Source organism: Balearica regulorum, chromosome 3 (genome assembly GCF_011004875.1).
Source record: "Balearica regulorum gibbericeps isolate bBalReg1 chromosome 3, bBalReg1.pri, whole genome shotgun sequence".
Lineage (NCBI taxonomy): Eukaryota > Metazoa > Chordata > Aves > Gruiformes > Gruidae > Balearica > Balearica regulorum.
Window position 1 is genome coordinate 22,217,345 of NC_046186.1, and position 23,443 is coordinate 22,240,787.

General features: G+C 37.8%; 2 protein-coding genes across 3 annotated transcripts in view; one reads left to right on the forward strand and one right to left on the reverse strand.

Annotated features, from left to right (window-relative positions):
• Positions 1 to 23,443, reverse strand: part of ACP1 (acid phosphatase 1) — an 82,430-nt gene that overhangs the window by 18,286 nt on the left and 40,701 nt on the right. The window lies entirely within an intron of this gene.
• Positions 1 to 23,443, forward strand: part of SH3YL1 (SH3 and SYLF domain containing 1) — a 51,791-nt gene that overhangs the window by 852 nt on the left and 27,496 nt on the right. The window contains exons 2-9 of the mRNA XM_075747260.1: positions 11,630 to 11,740; positions 12,760 to 12,873; positions 13,381 to 13,445; positions 16,775 to 16,887; positions 17,915 to 18,043; positions 19,916 to 20,078; positions 20,741 to 20,810; positions 21,540 to 21,596. Of these exons, the coding sequence (XP_075603375.1) occupies positions 11,630 to 11,740; positions 12,760 to 12,873; positions 13,381 to 13,445; positions 16,775 to 16,887; positions 17,915 to 18,043; positions 19,916 to 20,078; positions 20,741 to 20,810; positions 21,540 to 21,596 (822 nt within the window). The remainder of the gene's footprint in view (positions 1 to 11,629; positions 11,741 to 12,759; positions 12,874 to 13,380; positions 13,446 to 16,774; positions 16,888 to 17,914; positions 18,044 to 19,915; positions 20,079 to 20,740; positions 20,811 to 21,539; positions 21,597 to 23,443) is intronic.

A 23,443-nucleotide genomic window follows, 5' to 3' on the forward strand; every position in this document is an offset into this window, starting at 1 on the left:
GTTTGCCTTGTTTCTCAGTCAAAGTGCAGCACTTTGAAGGTTAAATAAAAATGCCAGATTCTAAATTTTGTGCCAAATCTATGACTTCCAAATTAAAGTGGTGACTAATTAACTGTTATAACCTAAAAAGCTTATATGTAGCATAATTTCTGTGGAATGGAACAAATAGCACATTTCCTTTTATGCAACTTCATATGCTGGCCTGCATCCATCACTTTTTTCATAAACGCAGTTGTACAACTGCATTTAAAAATAGTTATTTATTTTACTTTGCAGTGGAAATGATTGGTAATCATCTTCTATCCAGCATTCCCCTCCTTACGCAGTGAAGCTCTCTGCTGTTGTGCAGGTCTGCTTGCAGGTGTCAGGAGTGCAAGGTGGTGGAGCCAGAAGGGGCCACGGCTCTGCTCAGTTATCAGATGTGGCCTCGGCGAAGGAAGAAGATGTTTAGAAGGATGAAATGAGTTGGTTGTGTAATTCTCACCTGTAGCTCTGTCATGTTATATAACCTGAGCAGTGTAGAGTGCCTTTATTCCTGCTTTTATCAAGTGGAGTGCCTTGAGGTGTCAATATAAGAACTAGATTCCCCACTACCATCTTTTTATGCATACGTGAGTCGGGGGAACAATGAGGTTGTACATAGATGTGAGTGCTTTGAAAGACCATTCTGGAGTTCATATAAAACCCAGTATTTGTGTGTGTGTGCATTACATGTAGGTACATGCCTAGCTCCAACTTTGAGATGAAGTTTTTCATGCTTCTGTGTCTCGGGGAGAGGAGTGGGGAGGATCATTATCTTAAGCGTTGTTCTGCATTCTCAGCCCTCTGTAGTGGAAGAGAGTCACAGTCTGTACCTTCTTCAGTTAATGTCAACTTTGTACCTTTGAAACGAACTGTAACAGAATTCACTGTTGTTCTTTGTCTTGTATCATTGTTTCTCACCACTAAGAATTACTGTTTCTGACGTGGTAAGCTCTCTATATTCATGGGTTTTTAAACATCCATTAGGTTACTGTGAAAGAGCCTGTACTGCAAGGCTGCTATGAAGAATAGGCTGTATGACTTAGTGGAAGAGAAACGCTATTGTGAACAAGACAATCTAAGAGCTTAGGCAGGACTCTTCAAACTCTTGATTAATAAATATCAAGCATTTATACTTTTTGGCATTTTGTTTTTAAATATTCTTTATTCCTTTTAGTTTGAAGAAATGTTTCTTGTGTGATTAATTGTAGAAATTATTCATTGTGGGATTAGTAACTTGATAGATTTGACTAGTGCACATAGAGAATTGGGATGTGTATGAAATGGGGAAATGAGAGACACAGAATGATAGTGGCAATTTTACTGATAGCAGTGTTAAATATTTTCTGCTGGAGTCTGTATTTTGTTAAGGTGCCCACACATTTTTTCATTTAGTTTATTGTCATGGCATACAGGGCTATTGTGTAGTGCACATTGGGGTTGTAGTATGTCACATTTTTTGTTCTCGCTATGCTTCTGTCCCTGGTGAGAAGATAAGATGGTTTTTAGGATTTTGTTTTTAAAAGCACAGCTTCATTTTAATTAAAGCTTTCTTGTGTAAAGATTAATGTACTTGTTTACCTGCTTGGATTGCCTTGAAGCATATTCTTCGTGATTAAATAGACTTAGCAAGACAAAGTTGGGATTCCCTTTGGGATTTTCCCCTAACGCCCATGTCTAAATTTCACATATCATACTAACTCTTGTATTAACATGAGGAGAGACAGGCAGAACTGAATTCCTAGCTCTCACTTCTCTTCAGTCATGCTACTTATCTGGCTTGGTGGGCAGCACCCAACCCCTTTGGTACCAACTGTTTACACATCAAACATATTACAACAAGTGTACATGAAAGACTTGCTAAAAGTGTTTCAGGTAGACAGTTTCCCAGGGCTTGGGTGACAGAGTGGGTAGGTGTGGTGGCGTGTTTTGAGCAGAAGCCTGCAATTCTTGTAGTACAAATTCTTGGAAGAGTTCACTTGTTAAATCTCAAACAACCCCCAAGTTAACTCTGCCTTTTGTTCCTGTTGTAGAGCGTACCACTGTCTCTATATTCTTGAAAATGCTGTTTTCTGACTGTCCTTGTACAAACTGAGTGATTTCTTCCCCATGCCCCTTGTGTTTATCCTTTCTCCTAGTGCAAAGAGTGCAACTCAGTTGTAGAACTGTGGACTCAGGAGTTTAGCATTCTTGTCATTGCTAAAAGTTACAAGGATTTTTGAAGACCTTTAGCTCAAGGTATTTCACTGCTCTGCCTCCTGTGCAGTTGAACAGATGTCTGATGTGCTTTTGTGGAACAAATCCTCTGATTCAGCTGTGCCTCAGGCAGATAGTGACTGTCTTCACTGCCACAGTTCCTTAGAAATGAGATCTCACCTAGTTGAAACATCTTACATGTACAAAGAGAACACATTTTTCTTTAAAGTGCCTTGTTCAGCTATGTCAGTATCATTTTACCCTCATATATTCCAACTCTCATCAGAAAATTCATCCTTGTAGGGGATGAGAGGAAATTCAGCATGTCTTTTTAAACTTTCCTGCAAGCTGTCTTGGAGGTACAAAAAATGCTGGGCACCCAACTCATCAAGTGCTTTTGATAATGTGGGTGGCTCTGTGTGTTACAGGTTTTCTCAAATTCCTTGACTTTTCTCAAGGAAATAGTTAATTCAAACTGGGACTGAGGACTGACATCCCATTAAGTTACCAAGTGATTCACTTTGTGTTTGGATTAGTTAAGTCCTTTCCTCTTTTTTGAGAAAAATAATAAAGAATATGCACACAATGAAACTGCGGGCATGGGGGTTTTTGTGTGTTGGGGGGCGGGGGGGGGGGCTTTTACCATTATCAAAACAGATATTCCATATGAAAAATATTGAGGTCCTGTGATCTAGAAGTTCATACATAATTGGCAGCAAAATCTGAAAAGCCAGCTTGTCAACACGAGCAGTTGACCAATAACCTTGTCAGGTATTGTGTCCAAATGCATACAATATTCGCACTGACATAGCTAACAGGCATAAATACTTTTATCACATTTCATACAATTTAATATATTCAGATAGCCTGTTCAGAGTCTAAGCTTATTTTTGGATGTGTTATTTTATGTAATTACTGCATTTCAAATAAATTTTGCTTTGCTTTCAGAAAGGTTATCAGCTAACATCTCAGTTTGTATCTCTGTAAACTTGAGTTTACAAAATCCTTGTGCTTAGAGGACAACAGCCTAAAAACTTGCCCAGGAAGGAGTCATTTTCTCCTTTAAAAAAAGTCATAGCAGAAACTCCCGAAGTTAGGTGCTTGTAAAGGCTATGAAGAGCAATTTGCTTTGGAACACCAACTAATAATAAATGTAGTACAAGTGCAGGTTGGGGATGGGGCAGTTTCCCTGTCCAGGTTCAGAGTTACCACAGTTGCATGCTTCCAATAATACTGGCTTCCTTTGGGTTATCTTCAGAGGTATTTTGATTTCCATAACTCACAGTAATATATTTAAAAAAAAAAAAAAAGCTAACTCCTCCCCCCCTCAACCCCAAAACAAAAACAACAAACCAAAAAAACTCACTGAAAATCACAGGCTTACAGAAATGAGAAAAAAGACAGACATCTGCTATCTCCTTCATTTCTATTAGTGGAAAGGCTTCTGTGTTTGAAATGGTTTGTTTTTGAATGAAGACTTGTCATTCTGTAGGTTTGAGTTTGACTTCATACCGTGTATTTGCATACCAAAATCCAAATGTAGATGATTGGGTTTCTCATCGTTGTCTGACTTCTTAGCTGTCTTGGAATAAGCATACAGATGCAATGCAAGATTCCATACAGGTTTTCAGGAGTACTAATCTTTAAAATGGCATTTGTCATTTTTTCCACCTCAAATTACTGTGATTTGAATATATAAATATATATATATGTGTAATTTTGGAAATGTAAGCTTCATAAATTCAAGAATGATTTCTTATTATAGCCCTCTCACCAATTGAATAAAAAAGTCTTCAAAATACTGTAAATAGCATTATGTAGTGATAGAAATGTCTGTGAGATTCTCTTCTTTGAGAAATACAATTGTTGGGCTATTTTCCTTTCAGAGAAGATGCTGTTGTCTGTTATGTGACGTTCCTTTTTCATATTTGAGTTCTTAAAGGCTGAATTTACTTTAACTTAGTATGCTCGTGAGGTTTTTCCTGTGCACAGGCTGTTGTCAATGTCTAACTTTAGCAGGTTATCGCAGGTGAAACAAGGAAAAACTGATTGTTTTTAACATGGGTAAGAGTGGTGGGTTTTAATTTTCAGCTTTATTTTTAAGCACCATTTGACTTCCAATGCAGCATTTGAGAAGAAAAATCTGATTGTTCTTACATTTCCATCTGTCTCAGGTAAACCTTAAAATACATCCAACTCCTTGTTTTCTGTATGCTGAGGGCAACAGGTTCTGCTCTCTTCTCCCTCCCCCTCCGCTGCCAGCACCAGCTTCTTAATGCAATACCATCCAGTAAGCCTCTTGTTAGCCAGGGTGGGGAAGGAGGAAAGAGTAGTTGCGTTAATTCATGGTACAAAAACCTTTAGGGTTGTGAAGGCACACATTACAGTCTTCCGGTCTTAGTGCAGCTCAGCTGCAACTTTGTGAGGCCTTGTGGCTCCTGCTGAAGTACTTGTACCCTGCCACAACTCTTACTACCACTGACAGAGCACTAAGTACTCATGCTAAGCTTGTTGAGGAACAGTACTGTGTGAAAGTTGGTAAAATTTCAGGAATCCAAGTAATGAGGAGCATGGTAGAAATGCATGAGATTAGTGTAAGGCTTCACTGTACAGAGAAACTATGTTTTCTCCTTTTTAACTTTGCTTTCATTGCCTTACACTGATGTATTTTCTGTTGTCTTCTGTCTCTCTTGCTGTTTTCCAGCTGCCTGTGGCAGACTTGTACAACATACATAATTGGCATGAACCTCTCAATAATTGCTACTTTCTCATTCCCTGCTACTGCTTTCCTAGACTCCTTTTTGCCATACCATTAGTGCTTTCCAGCAGGATGACCAAAGTGCATGTTCTGAAGCTTTCCTCCTCCTTGGAGTCTCAAGGAAACAGTATCTGCTTGTTGGTGTTGGCTCCAAAAACAGGAGTGCAAGCTCAGGCTCTGACAGTAGGAGCCTGCTGGGTCTCAGCTAAAGGGGGTGGTTATTACTGTTATTTTATTCCATCCTTTTCAATTTCTACCACTACTACCTTGGACTCCACAGATCTTTCCTTGACTTTTGACCTGGACCTTTGGCTTCAAGTGTTGAAAGTAGTAAATGGAGGGAGACTGATGGAAACGTGTTTAACTTAGTCTGCTGCTTATCGTCCACTGTTTTAAATGACCTCGCTTTTTCTTGGGCTAGGTAAAATGCGTACAGTGCACGTCTTGCACGCTGTGCAAGGACTTCCAGGCACCAGATGAATCCCAGGACTGGAGTTGGCTACCACAGTACCACGATGTTACATGTTTGTGAAACCAAAATTACATTCATCTCTAATTGTAATGCTGAATTGAAATCCCTTGTTTAGGCTTCTCTCCAACGCTGCACTGTCTTGCTTTTCAGGTTTCTGTTTCCCATTAGATGTTCTTTCACCTTTCTTGACTATGCTAGTTCTCATGTTTATGAATGTTCCTAATTTATAATTTTGAATGTTCTATGTTCACACTAGCTTTTTAGCATTGATGTTGCTGCTATAACCATGGGTATTTGCAAATCAGCTATGTTTTAATGTATTCTTGTGGTGTTTCTGAACTTAGTGAAGTGAAAGTGAAGACTGAATTACTCTCTGAGGTTCGTAGAAGGTATTTGCCATTGTTTCTTCTTCTTTTTATAACCAAAAAACCCCCTTCCACCAAAATACTTCAAAGCTCATACATACATGGCCAACATACGTATGAAATCTGCATGTGAGGCTTTGTCTCCACTTTATCGCTGATTTTATTTGAAACTGTACTTTTGATGCTCAGCTTCTCATAATGCCACCATGCTTTTTCATCTGTTCATATTCAGCAGAATTTTTATTATATCAGAATCAGTTACAGCTTTTAAGTAAAAGGCTGTATTTATTCTTTATTACACCTTGCTCAGATAATTTCACCAAATGTTCAGCCAACACATTATTACTGTTAGTCAGAATGTAAATTAGAGGCTGACGCACTTGCCTCATCAGCTTACAAATTAAGCAGTTAATCAATTTTGGTGTGATATTCCCCCATGGGGTTTGTGTTGCTGACTCACATATGCTCAATATCTTCTCCTTTCAACAACAAGCAGCAGTGCAAATGAAGCTTGCTCCCAGCTGAGCATTCACTGGTCACTGCATTCCAAATCCATCAGTCAGTATATCCTCCTGATAGATATTATTGTCTTATTGCTCCTGGTTACCTCTTTCCTGAGCATTGGTTGAATACAAAACAGACAATTATATATGCATACTTAAAAGCTAATAGTGAAGACAGTGCTACAGGATTATTCCTTATGTTACTGAAGGGCTAAACTGAACATGGAAATTCTGCTTGTTTCTAAATATTTAGTACAATATTTTGATTAAAGAGCAGATATTTCTTTAATGCCTGTTCAGTGAAGTCTCAATATTAACTCAGGTTTTAAGAAAAAAATTTTACATTTCAAATCCTAAGGTAAGGTTGAGGGGAAAGAGGACAATTTGGTAGGTGAACAGAAGTTTAAACCATTTTTGATGTCACAGAAATCCAACTTATGGTTTTATCTGTTTTTACAGTGATTAAAATAAGTAGAAACAAGATTTTGTCCCTAACCTTCACTATAATCTTTAGTAATTTTATTTCTATTGTATTTTGGGGCTCACACCACAATTTTGTAGTGCAAACTTCCATGTACTTCTTTTAAAAAAAAAAAGTTTTGAATTGTCTTTGACATATTTGTGCAATTTTCTACTTATCTGTGGGTTTTTTAAATGAAAAATGCATAATGTCCTTTACCTTTGGACAAAGTTTCATGAAACTGATTGATCCAAAATTTGATAGTAAGAGTGAGGCCTCACCCACGCTGTGTAGCTAACCATTAAACTTTGCCTTTTTAATGTTGATTGTTGTCTGTGTCCTTATTTAGTCTTGAATTCTGTCAATGAAATCTTGAGTGTGGCATAGCCTAAAAGGGAGAGCCAAACCTCTCTCTGTGATAAAAATACTAGATTTCTTTTGCTGTGGCTTTAGCAATCTTAGCAAAATGGGAGTCCAGCCAGGCTTTATAAAGCATCATAGCTGTAATTAAGGTCAGGGTGTAGGCTTGTTGTTTGAGGGGTTTTGTTGGTTGTCTTAAAATTTTAATTTTTATTTTTTTAAACATATCATCATTTCCTCAAGACCCCTGTAGGCATCCTGCTAGTTCCCTAGTGTCTATCTAACATTATGGAAGTAAATAAAGGAACTCACAATGAGCCACTGTAGAAAGAATCATGGTAACCACTTTGAGTAACTGTGTTGGTTTTCAGCAATGAGTGTTCAAGCAGTTGCCTTGTTGATCCTGTCCATTGTTGTTAAAACCTTTCTGTGCCATGCTTGCTAACCAATTAAAGTCACTTTAATTTTTATACCTGCTGCTGTCTAAATTAAAATCTGGATGTAAGTCATCTTACTTTCAATTTACTTGCAACCCTATGAGGCGTAGCTTTGAGGTCTTCAGTTGACAGTGCGTTCAATCTCTTCCTTTTTCCCTTCCCTCCCCACCCCTCTCCCCCACCCTGTATTGTTGCTGTGCTTTAGAAATATCATCCATTTCTTAGCCTGCTTCTGAAAACACCTAAGTCTGGCTCCATCCAAAGTAACTGGCAGCATGTTGTTGTCAAATCCTCCTGCTGTTTCTTACTTCATAAAAATAATCCTGCATTGCATCAGTCTGTGGCAGGAGGGGAAGAAGCAAGGGACAATGGTAGTGTGAATTCCTGTAGATATCCAGGGCTTGCAGAAGCAATACTGATGTAGGCAACAAATAATATAGGGAGAAAGCGAAGTTTCTGCTGTTATTTTGAGGGTGGGAAGTTAGGTTATTCTTGTGCTTACTGTTGCTGTGTACAGCTAGATAAGGAATCTCTCTCCAACTCCCCTGTTCCCTGGTAGTAAAGGAACCCTACAACATGTGGCACAAAGAATGGAGGGATTGGAATGGAAATACATAATTTTCAGTTTGCTCAAGCAATGCTATTTTTCTGTGCAAAGTTTGCATTTGAGAATATACTGTTTAGAATCATAGTGCAGATAAATAGCTACACCAGGATAAAAATAAACCAGGTAGGAAAATCATGAAGTCAGCCTAGGCATCTCGTGACACTTTCAAAGTTAAGACTGAAAAGGGTTACTTTGACATCCTCCCTCTGCCCCAAGGTGTGACCAAAACCTGATTTTGAAACCAGTTATGTATTGAGAGTTACAAAGACAGTGAGGTAGTAACAGCGTTACTTTTGCTGGCTCATGAAGTTCAGCTTTGAATTGTTTTCAATTAAATAGTAACTCCTGTGTGCACATAAACATGCACACACTGTTTTCTGGTAACCATAAAATCTTTCTGAAGCAATTCTGAATCTGAAAATGCGTATGAGAACTGTAAATTGATTTTTTTTTTTTTTTTAAACTCATCTCTTCTTGTTTACAGACTTTTAGATCTCAAAACATCTCATGTTTTCTCAGTGGACTTAGCTGAGGGATTTCTCTCCTAATCTGTTTGAAATAAGAGCCTTTTCCCCCCTCCCCTCCCTTTTTTAGTAATAAGAAGAAATGAATTGGAGCTGTTCCTCAAAATTTTGAGGTTGGCCAAAGAGAAGCAAAAGGGAGGACAGAAGGCTTGCAAAGATAAGGAAGAGAACAGTGAGAGGAGCATAGAAATGTGTTTTATTTCTCTGTAATCTAGAGGCTGGATAATGCTTATTTTTGCTACTTAATATTTTTTATCTCTGTAATTTTTTTGATATTCAGTGTGCATACATCTTATTTTCATTGTCTTGATCACTTTGCTAGTAGTCCTGCATGGTCAGGTATGTAACTGTCCATTTTACCGCAGTTAAAATGAAGCATATCTTCCAGTTTAATCTTACTGAACAGTAAGAAGAGTTAAGTACCATGAAATGTGTATCTGGAGAACACTGGGTAGGTTACCCTCCCCAAAATTGAGACCTCTAGACTTACAAAATATGTTAAGTGAAAACCTACATACAGAAGTGTTCACCTGATTATGCAATGGACACGTACTGTGTGTTACAATATTAATTGTGAATTACAAGTTATAATATGCTAGAAGTGTAGTATTCATGCCTCCTTGAGAAGAATGGTGTTGCAGTATGCTTTTTGTGACTGCCTCAATGTGTCTCCATAGAAAAGCAAAAATCTTCCTATTTTTCTCTTACAACATGCTGGTAGTGTTTCCCCTCTGACCTTGAGAATGCAATGTCAAGTACAAACAACAGAAGTAATGGAGACATTTGCTCCAGCCCAGTTTGTTAATCTACCAAAAGCAAATTGTTTGTTCATGTTTTGTTTGGGCTACACTGGCCTCTCTTCTTCCTGTGTCCATGTAGCCAAGCCTGGTAAACCAAGGAAGAAATGCATGTTCAAAACTCCTGCAAGCTAGCTTACAATTTTAGTGCCATAAAAGAGAAAATTGCACATGCCGATAGCTTTTTCTAAAATTTCTGAGCTCTTAGAGTTTAGACCTTCACCTTCCCTGGTCCCTTCACACATGAGTAATTGGCCATCGTCTTAACTTTCTGAAAACAGAAGGGATGATTAGGAGACAGAATTAGAATGTCTTCTCCCTGTTACCACAACACAGTTTAGTCTGTTGCATTCTATGCATGTATTTCCTTCTATTCCCAGAGAGGCTGATATTTCTGCACAATCTTGTAATGGCTGCTGTCACTTCAAACTCTCCAATGTTATACATGCTGCACTTTCACTAAAGCCAAGTGTTGCTACAAGATTTCACAGGGGAAGCTAGTTCAAAATTTCAGCTGTCAACATCTTTCTTGTTCTGGGAGTCATCCTTCTTGCTTGGAGAACATTCTAGAGAAATATAATTCACTTTGAAAAGTAGAGGTGTAATTCCTATTCTCGTCAATGGAGCCTGGACAGAAACTTGGCTGATTTGCTGCTAGGTGTTTCACTAAGTCTGGACTGAATTGCTCTCCAAGTTTTATTGACTTAATCTCAAAATGTGTTTAGTCCTCACCTTTGTGGCTTTGGGTGGGAATGCTGCCCAGAGTGAAGAGGTGGGTGAATGTTCAGAGAACACCAGTTAAAAATCTAGGCCACTTTTGATTGAAAGTTTTTTCTCTATGCAGTCTTTTCTGCTGTTGTGAATTTAAGAACAGTGGAATTTTATGGAAATGCTGTTGCTAGTTCTTTTCAGAGACAAGACGTGAGGCTAGATACGTTTTTTTATCTGACCTAAGGCCTCTTTTTGCAAATCTACAGGTGAAACAATACTATTCATACATAAAATTGTATTTATACTGTTGTAGAATATTAATATTTTATAATATTTGATTCTGTTCAGTAGTTGATTAATGACAGTAGATCTGGTAGATCTAAATGAAATCAACACTCTTCTGCAGAATTTATGATCTCATGGATTTGGGGGGTAAATTTCAAGATTTTTTGTGTTTGCGACTGTGGTCTATGGCTTTATAAAGCAAACATAATCTATCCCTACTCCCTACTTTTTCCACAGTTGAAATCTATGGAGAGTGCTTATGTTGGATCACATTGGAGAGAAAATATTGATAAGCACTTCAAGAGGAAACAGGTTTCTAAAAGAAATTTCTTGGTCTCAGACAGACTTTTGTTCCCTTCTAGAACATGCTGCAAGTTCAGTTCTGTAAGAGAAGTCATGATTGTACAGAGAAAGTAGAGATGTTAACCTTTTAGTGCTTTATGTTCATTGGTCAACAGCTGCGGGTTTGAAGACCAGCAGAGTTGATGGTGGTACAGAAAAGAGCAATTGGAGTGATCAGAGTGATGGAACAATGACCTTGAGGAGAGGCTAAGAAGGCTGGGACTCCTGAAGAAGCGGAGAAGGCTGGGGGGCTGTGGCTATTTATAAAAGCATAAAGGTAGTGGATAAGTTGGATGCAGTAGTTCACCAGAATTCATGAGACTTGAACTAGCAGGCATTCACTGTAACTAGTAGGTTAATTTAAAATAGATCAAGTATTTCTTTAAGTAGCAGGTGGTGAACCGCTGCTGCAGAGTACATCAGCAGGTTTGAAAAGGTATTGGACAAATTCATATGCAACAAGCTCATATATAAATAGTGACAGGAACAACTGAGGATGTATCTCCAACATCCTTGCTCTTATCAGTATGGATTGTGAGGAATTACGAGGGGAACAGATTGCAGAAAAGGACTGGGCTCGTGTGCTCTTCCTAAGTGGTGTCTTCTGTTACTACCATCAGAGACAAAATGTGGGTCTGATGCAGAAGATCATTTCTGTTTCCCAGTTTGTTTGGTTTACTCTTCATTTGTAAAGAATCACTTTTCCCATACAAGTTGAACCGATTTATTTTTATTTGAGCTATCCTGAACTGAACATAGAAATAATTTCTTATTTCTTTCATGTTTTACAGTGAATAACCCTATACCTTCCAACTTGAAGTCAGAAGCTAAGAAGGCAGCAAAAATATTACGAGAATTCACAGAAATAACTTCCAGAAATGGACCTGATAAAATCATACCTCGTGAGCAAAGAAAATATTTTGATTCAGCTAAAACCTCCAGTGCTTCCCTAGTTTGAAATCCTGCTCTCTTTTTCAATTTTCTCTGTTTTCACTGACCATAACGTAGGGAGGAATGAAGATCTAGGATGCCATAACTTTTGTGAAAATATTTTGGAAGTATAGGGGTTCAGTTTGCTGTATTCTAGGCAGCCATTACTTACTGGGAGAGATTTTTTACATGTTTACAGCCACAGGGTATCTGCACAGGAAGGCTTCTCTCTGGGGTGGATGGAGCGTCTCATGCTCACCCTGTGAATACCTGTACTTAAGGGAGAACCTGCAACAGTAGCTCTAGTTCTTGAATATCTGTGTTTATCAGAATTAGCTAGGTGAAAATAAGTTGAAGGAAAGAGATCAGGGTACATTTATCCTTTGATACTGATAAAGCATTCTTTGCTGCTGTCCTCTTTATTTTTGCAATTGTTACTCTGTGTTTCTCCTTGTGTCTTCCTTCATCTGGTGTTGCTGATTGTGGTTTTGAATTTATAACTACTTTGTTCCAGAAGGCCTGTAATAAGACTTGCAGGATGATGACACTTTATTTGCCACAAACACTGTCTAATGATATAAGCTGATTATGCTGCTGTGTGTCGCTGTGATTTAAATTCAGACTCCTCTCCTCCAAAAATCTCTAAAGGCATAGATGACAACTATTTACTGCCTCTGTATCTTCCTAAGGGTATTCACACACAACGTTCATGGCAGTAAGTAAACTAATTCTCTATGAGCTAAAGGGGGTAGATGAAGCAGTTGTGGCAGTGTAGAGATCAACGCAGGTTAATGTAGCCTGTGACTAGCTTTGTGATTGACTATGGAGTGGAGGAGTCATTATCAGTTCAGCTTTATTGCAGTTTTCTTTAAGCTTTTGCTTTGATTGTTTGACTCTTATGTGTTCAAAATTGTTAAATGTAGAGATTTATTTTTCCTTTCTCTTTAAACTACTCTTAAAAGACCTTGAATAAATGATTTTGCTGTTTCAGCCCATGTAATAGCTAAAGCCAAAGGCCTTGCAGTTTTGTCTGTTATCAAAGCTGGATTTTTGGTGACTGCTCGAGGTGGAAGTGGAATTGTATTAGCTCGTCTTCCTAATGGAAGTAAGTGGATGTTTTCCTTTTTTTTTACTTCATGGGGGAATTAAAAGGAAAAAAACATATTTTTTTCTTCATTATTTCTTTTCATCACATAAAACACAAGATGTATGAGGAGTCAAGCCAGCAGGTGACAATGTTTGGTTTGAAAGCTGTCTCCAAAACTTTGTGCCTACATTGGACCAGATTTAAATAATGCTTTCATTATCTTTGCAGAAAAGTCTGAAATATAAAAGCCTATAGTTTAATATTCATTAGAATAATTAATTATGTCCAGTCATGGACAACTGTGTGATAAATAATTTGTAACAAAGATTTGTTTAAATGAGGGTTTGTATTTCTTACATTCCTACCAGTGGGATAAACCAGTATAGTTATGTGATTGCATTATGGTAGTTGTGAACATAGTTTTAAAAAGAGAACTTCTTAGCATTTTTTAACTCTTAACAATAAATTTAGTATGTCTTGGAACATGTTAAAACTTCTGTAAATTTGTCTTGTTTTGCATGACAGCCTGGTCTGCTCCTTCTGCAATAGGAATTGCTGGCCTTGGTGGTGGATTTGAAATTGGAATTGAGGTATAATTTTGCATTTGAAATAACTTGTTGGTAACTTTTTTTGCAAGAAATTAAAATGCATCGGCAAAGATCTAAACGTTGGTGAGATAGTAGGATCTATTTTTCTGTGTAAAAAAAACCTATTATAAATTCATTTCTACAAGACAAACAAAATATGGGGATTTGATCAGTCTAATTGCTTGGACAGATTTAAAGGAAAAGAAGTGGCATAACGGCTATTTCCTCGATTTCTCACTTCTAGCAGACTGATTTGTTCCCTTATGGAAAATTTCCAGTCAGTGTTCACATATAAGCCAACTGGCGTTAATTAAAAGTGTCCTATACTTAATACTGTATCAATGCTTTGTAAAAGAGCACAGGGAATCTCATCTGGCAAGAAGCAATGAAAGGAATTGAAGATGGAGTAAAATGGAGCCTAGCTAATGCTATTGTACTTCGCGCATTTCCCGCTTAAATTTGTGATTACTGACTTCACCCTTCAGTTTGGGAGCACCAAAAGTGATGGTGCCCCCTCTGAAGGAATGCTACAAAAAATGAGCCACTTCCAGCCAGCAGAAACAGTTGAGTAAGGGACTCTCAACATGTTCAGAAAAATCCCGTTGATCTGAGCCCTGACAGCTCTCTGCCTCTGCTTCCCATCTCTTGTTCTTCACAGCTCCTTCACCCTTGTTTGTTTCCATCTTTCCTCCTCTTTCCCACCCTAGCCTTCGGTCCTGTTTTGCTCTTTTCTTTCTGTTTAGTTTCTGTTCTGCTGATTCCCAAAGAAAATCAGAGTAACAGTATGCTGCCAACAAGATCTCTTGCTATGGACGTTCTGCTCTTCAGAAGAATCATGGAATCATAGAATGGTTTGAGTTGGAAGGGACCATAAAGATCTTCTAGTTCCAACTCCCTACCATGGGCAGGGACACCCTCCACTAGACCAGGTTGCTCAAAGCCCCATCCAACCTGGCCTTCCACGTATAGCTGATCTGGGTGGCCCACACCACCCCCAGTGTGTCTCCTACGACTAACCAGCTACCCCTGTCCTGACAGCCAGTCAGCCAGCACTCACGTAATGGGCAACAGATCAATATTTTATTGTATCCTCATTGTTCACTGTGTGATCTCAGGCATTATTGCTGTGCACTTTTTAAAGGATGCTGTGAATGCAAAATTACTAAGTTTTGTAAGGGTTTTTCTTTGGTTTTCATGACTACAGGATCTAAATGCATTACAAATCGTTGAGTTTCAGCCCCATGGTTTGAGTTTGGGGGCTTTTTTTTTTTTTTTTTTGCTTTTATAATAATGAAACAGACTCTTCAGATGCTTTAAGCTATGAAACTTTTCCTTTAATCATCTCCATCTGATATTTTAGATAAACATTTACTGTTGATACTTAAATAATTTCAATACAGAAGCAATTTCTGAGATGGTGTTTTTTCTGAGCAATATTGTGCAATATTCATTTGAAATATTAGTCAGCTTACAAAATACTGTTCCTTACTGGCATTATTATAACATAATATTATTTACTTCTTCTAGAGAAGAGATGCTATTCAGAAATACTTAAGTGGCTTAGGAGCCCATAGTCCAATTTCAGCATTCTTTTAGTCATATATAAACTTAAACCTTGTAGAAATTGGTTGAATTTTATTCCTGTAGGAGGGATTACAGTTGACATAGTTGTAGTGGTACTTACGAGTGGTTTTAAACAATGAGAAGGAATTCACAGACTTCAGAAGTGATGGTATTTACATGTTTTTCCAAGAGAAACAATGTGGTACCTCAAATTAAAGACCAATTTTAAAATTCATCTAAATGCTTTCCTTGAAGGTTTTCTCACCGTGGACTCATTTAGCTTTAGCTGTGGATTCATCCTCTTAGTGGGTAAGAGGAAGTAGCAGCATCCTGAATGACATTCTCTCTCTCCATCCCTGGATGATTCAGAAACTGCTCATGTCAGCCATCTTTTGTTTGGGATGGGGTGGAGGTTACTGGGTGGGCTTATAACAAAGACCTCTCTTAAGCTGCATGTAATACTTCTGGGCCAGCCTTGTTTTGCAAATAATCTGGTATTTCCTTTTGTATTCCCTGCTGTCACTGTTTGGAATTTGGGGTAAGTTGAAAGTTTTTTCTGAACCTGGCTTTCAGTCAAGTCCATCAGATGAAAGATCAGGCACAGTAGTTCTTGGGCATCTGTTTAAAAAAATAATCCATCACAGTAAACTACAAAAGTGTAATCTACTCTGTTGAACAGGCTGGTACTGCTGCAGTGTATTTTTTTTTTAATACATGTAGTGTGTTTACTGAACCTTCAGGTAAGATAGAGTGATCTTTATAGGATCATGCTTATATTTAAAAGACTTTTTCCATCTTTAAAATGCTTCATAGTTCGGGAAAAGAGTTGTAGGAGACTTATATTGAAATTCGTTAAATTGAAGAGAGTTAAAGTTTTACAGTACTGATGGTAATAGGCATCAACTTAAATAGTAGTAGAAGTTCTTTGATATATGCGGTTTGTTTCACTATCCAGGCAAATAAAGTTCTTTAAAAATAACAGGTTTTTTTCATTTTGCATTTGAATCTTTCAAAAATACTTTGTTAGCTCTCCAGTTATTTGGTTTAATAGTTTCTTGAAGAAATTGCTACATCTCATATATTTAAGTCCTTAAAAAACAAATATTAATTCATATATATATACACACACACACACTTAGATATATATTAAACCCCTATTTTCTGATCAAGTAAATAAAATTTTGTCAAAAATGGGAAAACACGTACTCTTTTTTTTGTTGTTTATTCTTTGGACAGACAAGTAATTTCTGTTTACTAAGTTCCGCTGTTATTAATTGCTGTTATTAATTCAATTATAGAAGGATCAAAATTATTTTCTTAATCTGATGTCTTCACATCTGAAAATACTTTCATAATTGTTTGCAAAAGCCATAGAAAATAAAAATTTCTTAATTGGGAAATTTCAAATTAAAATAGCATTTGTTACAGCTGTTGTCTATCACGTACTGACCATATTACACTTTAACAGTCAAATTTGCTTAAAAATGTAAGTGAAAGGACTTTTAGTTTCTAAATGTCTTGCAGAAAAAGTATCAACTTTGTTATGAAAACTGTTTCAAAAGAATCCTTTGCAAGAAAGGAAGTAATTCTCTGAGAGAATGAGAGATTCTCACTTGAATTAAAACATGGATAAATCTGGAGCTATTTTTCATTTGGGGAAGGGAATATCTTCAATGCTCCCACTTGTTTTCCTGCAAAACATAAGATTCATCCCCCATGCCGTTCTAACCTTCTTAAAAAGTATAGTACTTTTATTTGATGTTTTGTAGGTTTCAGACTTAGTGATAATATTGAATCATGAAAGAGCAGTAGAAGCTTTTGCCAAAGGAGGGAATCTTACACTTGGAGGAAATCTTACTGTGGCAATTGGACCTCTGGGGAGGTGAGTAAAGTACTGTCCTAATATGGGGTAGAATTAAATATGGAAGATAACTTCTAAAGCTATATATAAATATTCACATGACTTTTTGATATATTACAAAACAACCTGTGCAACCTATGTGTTGACTAGACCATATTGTTCTTATAGTGTTATACCTTTTCATAATCACAGAATGATTTAATTTGGAAGGGACCTTAGAAGATCTCTAGTCCAATCTCCTGCTCAAAGCAATGTCTGTTATGACTTCAGATCAGGTTGTTCAGGCCTTTATTCCAGCTGGGTCTTGAAAATCTCGAAAGATGGAGACAGCTCAGGCTCTCAGAGCAATCTGCTCTACTGCTCAGCTGTCCTCATTGTGAAAAGTTCTGTCTTACATCCGATCAAAACATTTCTTGTTTCAATTTATATCCATAGCTTCTTGTCCTTCCACAATGCATTGCTATACAGAGCCTGGCTTCATAGTCTTGATTGCCTCTTCATAGATACTTGAAGGCTGCTGTTAGGTCTCCTCCAAGTTGTCTTTTCTGCAGGCTAACAAGCCCAATTGCATCAGACTCTTCTCATGGGACATACGCCTCCTTATGCCTTTGTTTATGATGTTTTTACTCATGCCTTCTGAAAAAATGAAAGGATAAGATGATACCTGTTTCACAGGTGAGATAGATCTGTGGATCAGGGGAGGGCAATGTATGTTATTTGCCTTGCAAGACATTCAGCATGCTGTCCTGCAACATCCATGTCCAAGCTGGGACATTGTGGCCTAGGTGTCAGGGTGGGGCAGACTTGTAAATAGGTGAAAAACCAGATCATCAGGCTTGAAGAAGTGGTAAATGATTCATGTTGTACTCAGAAATAAGAACTGAAAATGGATTTCAAGTCTGACCAGCTGAATACTCAATAGGGTTTGTAAGAACAGAGAGAAGTGAAACTCTTGCAGGCTTTTGGCAGGATTAAAATAAAAAGACAATTGCTGTTCACATTGCAAAACCACATTGAAGAACATCAACCAAAACCTTTTTCCTTCTAGAAACTTAGAAGGGGATGTTGCCCTGAGAAGCTCTGCTGCTGTCTATACATACTGCAAATCTCGAGGACTGTTTGCAGGTGTCTCTCTGGAAGGAACCTGTTTAATTGAAAGGAAAGAAACAAATCGCAAGTAAGTTCTCTTCAAATCGAGATGATTCAGTGAAGGCATAGTGGCAAAATTAACTAGGACACATTTAATTTGGAAGAAATGTTTTGAGAACATACTGTGCTGAGTTTAGAATTTCTTGAGGGGCAAGGATGTCTTCAATTTAGACATCATGCAATGGGTATTGAGAAGATTTTGAATGTTTAGAGATTATATATCTGTGGTGGGTTCACCTTGGCTAGCCACCACATGCCCACCAAGCCACTCTCTCACTCCCCTCCTCAACAGGATGAGGGAAGAAAAAAACATGATAAAAAGCTCGTGGGTCGCAATAAGGACAGGGAGATCGTTTACCATTTACTGTCAGGGACAAAACAGATTCATCTCGGCGAAATTAATTTAATTTATTGCCAGTTAATAACAGAGTAGGATAATGAGAAATAAGAACAAATCTAAAAAACACCTTTCCCCCACCCCTCCCATATTTGCGCGCTCAACTTCATTCCCAACTTCTCTACCTCCTCCACTTGAGTAACACAGGGGGATGGGGATGGGGATTGTGATCACTTCATAAAGCTTTACCTCTGCCGCTCCTCCCGTCCTCACACTGTTTCCCTGCTCCAGCATGGGTCCCTTCCACGGGGTGCAGTCCTTCAAGACCGGACTGCTCCAGTGTGGGTCCCCCACGGGGTCACAAGTCCTGCCAGCAAACCTGCTCCAGCGTGGGCTCCTCTCTCCAGGGGTTCACAGGTCCTGCCAGGAGCCTGCTCCAGCGTGGGCTTCCCACAGGGTCACAGCTTCCTTCATGTGCCTCCACCTGCTCTGGCATGTGGTCCTCCACGGGCTGCAGGTGGATATCTGCTCCACCATGGACCTCCATGGGCTGCAGGGAGACAGCCTGCCTCACCATGGTCTTCTCCAAGGGCTGCAGGGGGATCTCTGCTCCGGCGCCTGGAGCACCTCCTCCCCCTCCTTCTTCACTGACCTTGGTGTCTGCAAAGTTCTCACTCCTCTTTCCCAGTTGCTGTTGCGCAACTTCTTTTACCCTTTCTTACATATGGGCTCAGCTTTGGCCAGCAGTGGGTCCATCTTGGAGCTGACTGGAAGTGACTTTGTCCAACATGGGGCAGCTTCTGGCATCTTCTCACAGAAGCCATCCCTGCAGCACCACCCCCTACCAAAAGCTTGCCATGGAAACCCAGTACAATATTGTAGAAGATAGGTATTGAGGTTTTTACTACTATTTCCATAATGAGAAATATTCTTTTAGGCCACTTCAAACAAAAAAAAATCTGGTTTAGAGCATCACTGAATTTGAGAAAATACCCAGCTTACGAAATGCTGCCTCCTTTGTGTAGCCCATTAAGCTTAAAATCCAAGGAATCTCTGAGTGTCTTGCACTTGTATGTTCTGTGTTTATGAAAACTTTGATTCTGCTAACGTCAGCAAAGACTAATAGTGATTTTAATAACAATACATCAGTAACCTTCAGCTATCTCCATTTATAAAATTGACGTTCCAGTGCTTCCATTAAAGAATTTTACTATGTCATTAAGGAATCTATTACAATGTTTTCCAAATGTGGAGTGTGTTTCTTCAGTTTGCTGTGTGATTGGCTTTCAAATGGTCTAGCTGATGCATACTGCATGACCAGGAACGAAATATTACTGGTGAAGAACATTTTGAAATAAGGTGGTAAGTAGGCATTCAAGTTTGCTGCAATTACTTATCATTCAAAATTTAGAGCATTGAACTAGTTCTGTCATTTCTCAATAGATGATCAGTAGGAGAAATGCAGGACCGGGGAGCGGGGAGGAACATTTGAACAAGATGGCTTAATCTAGACATTAAAATATAATGGTGATCAAATACCTGGCATCTTTTCTTTTGTATCAGGTTTTATGGGCAGGATATTCGGGCTAGTGCCATCTTACTTGGTGATGTGCCTTTTCCTGCTCAAGCAGAAGATCTTTATGAAACTCTAGCATCCTTCACTGAAGTATATGAAAATGAAGAGCAAAAAAATAATCCAGGAAAAGCTGTAAGGGAACAAAGAAGGGTTTGTGCACCTCTCTCTCACATAGGCTTTTTCTGTTCCTGAACTGTTTCTAGTCAGTGATGATGTTGATGTGGCATTCTTAAGTTCTCTGTTGGATGCTTAAAGATGTGACACATTACAGGTACTGCATGTGAGTGACACATTCTTTCAGGTATCACCATGGTAGGCTCTTCTGAACAAGAATGTTGCTAGTTTTACTTTATGTCCTCCAGAATAACAAAATATATCCTTGTTCTTACAATAGTGCGTAATCAAATCTGAGGTGATATTAGAGAAGTTTGTTCAACTATTCCTAATCAAGTTAATCTGTAAATAATGAACATACAGGTTTGATGTGGATAGTCTTAATTTTTCTACTTTTTCTGTCTTCCATTCAAACAATCACATTTACAATACAATACTGAGAACTGTAGAAGATGTTTTCTTGTAGATGTTGATGTTACAGACAATCATTTACTTTCATCTTTGTTAAAATCATGTTGAATTACTTTACAGTCATCTGTATGTCAGTAGTTCTTTAGTGTGCTTCTTGAGTTCATACAATTTCAGTGGAGAAAGATTGATATTTTTTTCAGTGTAACTTGACATCCCTCTAGGCTCTGAAGTTAGAATCCATTTCCAGGTGTGATGCATTTTTTTTAAAAAATTTTTTTGCATTTTAGGTAAATGACCCACCTGCTAGACCATCAAGACCAGAGCCACCTAAACCCACTGTTAGGCCAACACCACCAGGTTAGAAAACATTTTCGTAATAATTAATTTATTCTCTCTATAAAATTAAACCATTAAAGCTAATAAATGTTATGCAATTATTATAGTAGTAGCTGTCTCTATGAAAATATTTTGTTAATAGTCTTCCTTGGGCAAACACTGAAAGCGTGTTGGGATAGTGCCATGAGCGATAAAGGGTAAAGGGTGTGTTTGTTTTATATTAACAAACCTTTTCTCTCTGACAGATTAGCTATAGAAGTAGTGTTTGTATAGTTGCAGAAGCATGTAATAGTTTAAAGGAAGCATTCGTGTTTATTGGATACGTAGAAGCCCCATGGTACAATGAAACTTCTTCGTAAAAAGAACAGTCCTACTAGAAACTGCTAGTCCTACTTCTAGAAACTTCTGGATTCTAGAAAACTAAAATTTCTCTTTTAGGTTGTCATTATCTTTTAATAGGTAGAGGTCTCCCAGTAGAGCAGAGGAGGCAGAGTTTTGGCTCCATAACAGTTTGTCTGCCAAAGCGCTCTTATTGAAAGTGAGGCTTTACTGTGTGGCTCCTGTTGTTAACTTGCTTTCTTTCTCTGGACAAGGATATAAGGCAAAGTCCTTATTTCTTTCTTCTGTAGTGCTGCTTAGATAACTGCAATAATTACAGAACTATTGAACATGTATTAGAAAAGTAGTATATGAAATATAACAATATATGTTAGTATATCGTATAACTTGCTACTTAATTTTCTCTTTCAGCTAAAAAGAACACAAACAAACTTTATCCTGAACTTCCAACTGATTATGCCTCTGTGGGTAAGTACTAAGCTTACACATATTTTACTACTGTAGTGTGGAATCTGAGAAGTCCTAAAAGTACTTCGGAAGACATCTAACAATATCTGGTCATGTGTATTTTTCTTCATTGTCCATGTGTTAAAATGAGATTCAGGTCTTGTATGGTCTCCTGAAAATATTTCATAAATGTGAATCTTGTTCCCAGGCTTTACATGCCAACAACGATGTTCTTTTTCTGAACAGCGAAAGTTCTTTTGCTTTATTCAGTGAGCTTGAAAAATGTACTGAAATTAGTAAAACTGTTTTATGTTACCACCTAACTGAAGTGAAAAAGAAAGCTGATATTAACAAGCTTGTGTCCAAGTCCTTATGCAAGGTACTATAACTTCTGTTTTAATTAAAAAGTGCTTCCACAGGTCATATCTGATTATGCTGGCATAAACAGATTTCCATTGCAGTTATATTCCTTGAGGTTTTTGTATTGACTTGAGTTAACTCTACATTATGCTAAAAAGATACTACTTGTTCATTGTTCTATTCTGATTCTCTTAAACCTAAAGTAGTTTCAGCTCTAACAGGAGAATCTTACTCTGTAGTATTTGCAATGTAACTCTTGATATGTGGGGCCCATCATCCAGCAACTTGTGATCTGTTAGGAAAAATTTTATTATCAAAGTGGTTATGTTCCTTTTGCTGCTATAGTGTTCTCTCCCACCAGGAGTCTCATCTTTCACAGGTAAAAGGCTGTTAGCTGTTTCAAAGTCAGTGAAATAAATTATTTCTCCCATGAAATATATTGTCAATTTGATAAATGTTTTAATGGTCTTTGCTAGAATCAAAACCAAAAGACCAAGACATTCTATATTATATATATGTGTGTGTGCATATATATGTGAATATGTACACATATTTTCACATATTGCATGCAGCACTTGAAAATAAAATGAAACATCTCTTTTTTTACTTCTGAAAATGGACCTAAAATCAAGCTTGATAATAGATCACAGTGAAAAGTCTATTTTAGGCAGAGTACTCTGATTTAACACAGTATTCAAACTCTGTTGTCTGAAGGCCAAAATCATTATTGTATTTTTCATTTCTTGGTTCATGTAATTAGAGATTTTCACTGAAAATTAAGGTAAATTATATGTGTTATTGTCTTTACGTTTTCTTTTGTATCTTCTCTCCTTACATGCTGTTGGGGTGGGTGTGTGTGTGTTGAGGGGACGAACGTAGGAGAATCTTAAGCTGAGCTGTTGATGTGACTTCTGCAGAATCAAAATTTGCTATTGTGCTGTAGGACTGGTACCAGGAAAGGAATGATGACTCTAGTGATCTGTACTCAGCAGCTGTCATCCAAAAAGAAAGAAAAATTGGTCTTCTGGCCATTAAAACTAAACTCTCCCAGTCTTAAAAAAAACCCTGACCAACTGAGAAGAGGTTTCTAAAGCAGTAGGAAAATCCTGGACACGTTTGCTGTCGTAAAGGGAGAGTTCTTCCATTCAGGTGCAAGTGACAAGGTAGAAATCTTCCAGAGCCATCTGTTGATGGCTTTCAAGATTCTTTGAAATCGAAACGTAGACTCGAGCAATCTACTGCTGAGGAGTCCTAATGATTTCTAGAAATACCCAAGCTTATCTTTGAGGAGTGCAAGAGGCAGTAGAATCTTGCGTAAATGACACTTCCTGCAAAAAATGTTGTTTCATGGTAAAATTTAGTTTACCTTACAAGCTTGGCATGGTATATTTTGCCTTCTATTGCAGGTTATATTTCCACAGGTAGCAGTTCAAATGCTATCTGAATACACAGAAGTACTATATGTTTTGAAAGGATAAGGAATTGTTCTTATCACAGGGAAAAAAATC